Source organism: Entamoeba histolytica, genomic scaffold (assembly GCF_000208925.1).
Source record: "Entamoeba histolytica HM-1:IMSS scf_1104750517951 genomic scaffold, whole genome shotgun sequence".
NCBI lineage: Eukaryota > Evosea > Mastigamoebida > Endamoebidae > Entamoeba > Entamoeba histolytica.
In genome coordinates, this window is record NW_001914957.1 from 1 (window position 1) to 5,347 (window position 5,347).

The following is a 5,347-nucleotide window of genomic DNA, read 5'->3' on the forward strand; positions in this document are numbered from 1 at the left end:
TTCAATGTTAGATTATTCTATTTCATTATCATTTCATTGTCTTCATTATTTATTTCATTATTTCATATTCATTTATTATTTTTTAAAATCAAATAAACAATAATATTGATATTCATTCATCATATTCATTTAATATAATAAATATACACAACATTTCAGAATAAAGAATGAATAATTAAGAATGAAAATATTGATTTATTCAATATTTTATTCAACATAAAATCAATAAAACATATATTTTGATAATACACAAATGAAATAATAATGAAATATACAATACTCAAGAATTAATAAAAAAGAAATAAAAAGAATAAATGAATATAAACTTGATAAATAATAGAAGAAAGAAATAGAAAAACAACGAAAAACAAATAATATAAAAAGAATAAAAATATATAAAAGAATAAAAATAAAGTAGAAGAAGAATATAAAAATAATAAATCACAAAGATGTAATAAAAGAAGAAAAGAAGAAATAAAAAGTGTATTTTTATTGTAAGAATTAGAAATATTCAATAAAAAGTGTCTAATTTAATGATGTAAAATGATTAACAATATTTTATTAATGAAAAATATTTTACTCTTTTTATGTTTATTATTTATGTGTATAATTTCATCATGATGTTTATTATATATTCAATCATATGTGTTATGTTATTATAACATATAATAAGTGATAAAATATAAATGAAAATGATATGAATATATGATATAGAATATAAAAACAAAAGAATAACACGAATAAATGATAAATAAATATAGAAATGATAATCAATGATATAATAATAAAATCAAAGTATAAAATATAAAATTAATATAAATATAAAATGAAAATAGATATAAATGATAAGAATATAAAAATGATAAGAATATAAAAATGATAAAGATGAATATTCAAATAAACAAATACATCTAAATATAAAAGAATAACAATAAGAAAATCTAAATAATATAAACATAAAAAACATAAAATAAGAATAATATAATAATATATAGATAATAAGAAGAATAAAATGATATAAATAATATAAACAGAGAAATAAATATATAAAAATACGATAGATAAATAACATATAAATAAAAGAATATGAATAATAAAAATGATTCATCAAATAATCTATTTCATTAATATTTCATACAAAATGAATACAAGTGATCATAAAATATAAACATAAATATTTATATATTCTGTATTTATCATACTTTTTATTTTTTATTTTTATTTAAGAGCAAAATATAATAAATGGAAAATTCTATGGATGCAAATTTTTTTGCATCTTTTTTCTTTTTTGTAAATTATTTAGATGCATTTTTTCTTTGCTAATTTTCGTACCCTAAAATTTGCATCCTTTAATTTTTCCTTCTTTTCTTCTTTTATCTTCTCTTTTTCTTTTCTTTCTTTTTATATTCACATATTTCTACTTTTATTCTTTCTTCATCTTATTCTACTTTTTACTTTCTTTTTATTCTTTTATATCTTTCTTTCTCTTCTTTTTCAATTATTTGCTTTTTTGCCAATTAGATCAGATATTCTTGAATAAACTGATTGAAGAAGTGGTAAGAATGAAAATTAACAATGAAGTTCTATTTGACAGTACATCAACTCAAGAATATGTGATGAAATATTCTTGTATCTGAATGAGAAATCGAAAAGCATGGAAATAGCATTCAATAAGTATAATATCTACAAAATATAAGCATCATCAAGACATATCTTAAAATGAGTTTGTTTGATATAAAAGCTGATATGAAGTAATAACACAAGGTAGAAGTGATAAATGAAATGACTTGATCGTTAGAGAATAGGAGAAGAAATTAAAAGTAATGAAGAGAATAAGAACAATAATTGAAGAAAAATACAGTGGATTGTGATGAAAAATCAACCAATTGAAATAACTGATTGAAATGAGAAAGAATATGAATATATCTCAACAATACACAAAGCATAAATGGAAAGAAAATAGAAAAAGAAAATAATTGAGAGAATTGAATCAACAGGAAGAAAAATTGACGAAGAAGGTATTGAGTTTGGATGAAAGTATTTAACAGACACACAGAGATTGTGAAAATAACAAGAAGTTCAAGTAAATGATGAATGAAATTGTAATAGAAATCGGAATTTGTGAAAACCACAAAGAAGAATAAGCTGTAGTAATGATAAGAATATCAAAATGGAAAGTAATTGGAATAGATAATATTCAATTATATTACTAAAAAATATTAGAAAATATGAGAGATAAGATAGTCACATTATTCAATGAATAGATAGAAATACAAGAAATGATCAAAAAAGAAATAATAATTTGAAGAATAATATTAATATAAAATCAAATGAAATGAACGAAGAAAAAGAAGTGTTGACAAATCACTTGTTTGAATGTAATTATGAAAATGTTCACACCAATCATCAAGAATAATATAGAAAAACAGCACATGAAGAATGAAACAAAATATCAATTAAACATAATCCAATATTGAGTTAAAAGAGGAAGCATTGAAGATAAAGAAAGAAGTGTATGGAATTTAATTGAAAGAAACACATGAGAAGCAACTAAAACAAGATATTTATACTCATCTAACATTATTAAGAAAGTATATGAATCAGTAAATAAGAAATAGATAAAATAGCATTAAAACACTTCAAACAAAATTTGTAATAACAGAAATGATAAAAAGTATATTCAAAAGATGAATTTGATGTAAATACAAATAAGAAATAGGAGAAGTTCAATTGAAATGTTGAATATTTCAAGGATATTAACTCTTATCGCTACTATTCATATTACAAATGAAAATAATATCAAATGTATTGGATGGTATTAATGAAAAAAGAATGAAAGTAACAAGTGAAATAAATGAAGGAATGTGAAAAGCATATCACAAAATACTTAAAACTCTTAAAGATATTAAAATGGAAGTGAATATCAACAAATGTTGAATAGTTAAGAAATGAAACATAGAAATACAACAGAGTATGAAGAATGTATCATTAGTATATGAAGAACATCAATAAAAATAGTTAGGAGTATTTCATTCTACAAGGAATAAGAATGTAAGATACATTAAGAATGTAATGAAAAGTATTGAAGAATAAATGGATGAGAATATGACTTTTTACGAAGAATAGAAAATGAAACAAGACAAACTAAAGACAATAGCTATATGAAAGAAATATTCTAAACTCATTATACAAATGAATGAATGAAGATGAAAATATGTAATGAAATAATGAATGAATTTGAAAGCAAAATGACAGATCAGAGAAAGTCATGCAATATATTTTAACAAAATAATGGAGAGAGGAAAGAATATACTCAATGGAAAGTATCAAACATTAGTGTTTGAAAACCAGCTATTTAACATGACATTACATATACAATATATCTAATATGCAAGAAAAAAAAAGCAACAAATGATACTATATTATTGAACTGCATTATTATAAAGAAAAATTACTTGTATAAACACAATAGAGTATTGAAATGTATCTGGAGAGAAATGAAGATCAAATATGAATTTTATGTGATGAAACACTACAATTAATAAGAGAGAAAAAGAATAAGATGATGTTAGTGGTAATAAATGAATCAAAAAAAGAGTATAGAAAATAGAAAAGAAACTGCATCATTATAGTGAGTTAAAAAGTTGTAATGAAACAAGAAGATAATATTCATAAAAGAATTAATAGTTATGTGAGAGACTTAAAGAAAAAAAAAATGCAATTATAATTGTTATGACAATAGAATGAGATAAGAATGTAAATATATATTCTAAACTACTAAAATATATCAGAAAAGTTAAAAGAATGAACATAGTACTAACTATAATAATTATAATTAAAATAAATGGATTAGTTAATACAGACTCAATTAAAATCGTATAATGGAAAATGAATCTAAATACTATAGTGGTTATTATAAAAGTAGTGTTGAAGAACATGAAAAACATTATGAAATAATGTGAGATTATACTGATAACAATAATAACATAGAAAAAACGAAATGATGAAGAATAGAAATAGAAGATAAGATAAGAAGAAATTCTCATATGAACAATGGGTTAATATTTACAATAACCTTGGTTTATATTTATTTTTAAATACACATTAGAAAAGAAGGAAATTAAAAAGAAAAAATATCCATAAAATTACCAAGAAAAAAAAGACGGGAGAAAATGTTTTAAAAATGTTATGAGAGATTTATTACCACCATTTTTTATGATGAATAAGTTTTAGTTTAACAACAATAATAAATATGTGGAGTATTGGATTAATAACTAAACAAAGCAGAATTTAGTAAAACTATTAAATTAAGATATTAAAAATGATATTGGTTTGAAAGTACAACTTATTATATTTGTATGGCAGTACTACAAATTTATCATTTTGGTTATATTAATTTATTACATTAAATGAAAATTATAATTTAATAAATATGTACTGAAAAGTAACTATATTTTTACTTCTTAGCTATAAAAGGTATATTTCTACATAAAAGATAACTGAAAAATTGGCGTTTTACAGTTAGAAAGCAGTCTAGATTTCAAAGCAGATTCTACACTGCAAATAAAAATTCTTCTTTCGTTAATTTCACATAAGATCTTATCTAATAAATGAATATTTAAAAAATAAACATTTTTCACAAGAGAAGAAGAACTATAAAAGTAATTTGAAAGAACTATAAATATTAAAACTTATTTAAAAATATGAGCAGTCGACGGGTTAGAGGGAAAAAAACAAGATCTGCAAGTGTTGCTATTAGTGAACAAAATCAAATCCCGAAAATTCAACAACAAAAGAAAGTTGAGGAACGTTCAATAATGTGGGATAATATATTACCTAAACCTGTTGGAGATGGTCGTATAAAAGATAATGTACCAATTCCAGAAACAAGATTATTACCAGAAAACTTTTTATATGCCGATGAAAAAAAACCTAATTTATCATTACTACGAAACCATTTAAGTAGAGAAGGTTTACTTCATCCTGATTGTGCTAAACGAATTATCACAGAAGCAACAAACATTTTAAAACAAGAACCTAATATGATTGAAGGACAAGCTCCAGTAATTATTGTAGGAGATCTTCATGGACAATTTTATGATATGTTAACAATATTTGATGTAAGACCACCAGAGAATGAAGAAAACACATTTATATTTTTAGGTGATTATGTTGATAGAGGGAGTTTTTCAACAGAAATTATATTATATCTTTGTGCATGTAAAATTAATTATCCTCATAGGTTTTTCCTTTTAAGAGGTAATCATGAAAGTAGAATTATGTCTGAAAATATGACATTTGCATCAGAATTTACTCGAAAATATCAATCAAATGAATTATTAGAATT

At 21.9% G+C, this 5,347-nt stretch overlaps 1 protein-coding gene across 1 annotated transcript in view, besides 3 other annotated features; it reads left to right on the top strand.

The window, feature by feature from the left end:
* Window positions 1–2,150: 2,150 nt before the first annotated feature.
* Window positions 2,151–2,844: a repeat region.
* Window positions 2,833–3,106: a repeat region.
* Window positions 3,107–3,319: 213 nt separating this feature from the next.
* Window positions 3,320–4,084: a repeat region.
* A 619-nt stretch (window positions 4,085–4,703) lies between these two features.
* The window catches only part of EHI_109570 (serine/threonine- protein phosphatase 2B catalytic subunit, putative), a gene marked incomplete at both ends in the record, with an annotated part of 1,358 nt that continues 714 nt past the window's right edge, over window positions 4,704–5,347 (top strand). Inside the window, one exon of the mRNA XM_001913738.1 lies at window positions 4,704–5,271. Within this exon, the coding sequence (XP_001913773.1) occupies window positions 4,704–5,271 (568 nt within the window). The remainder of the gene's footprint in view (window positions 5,272–5,347) is intronic.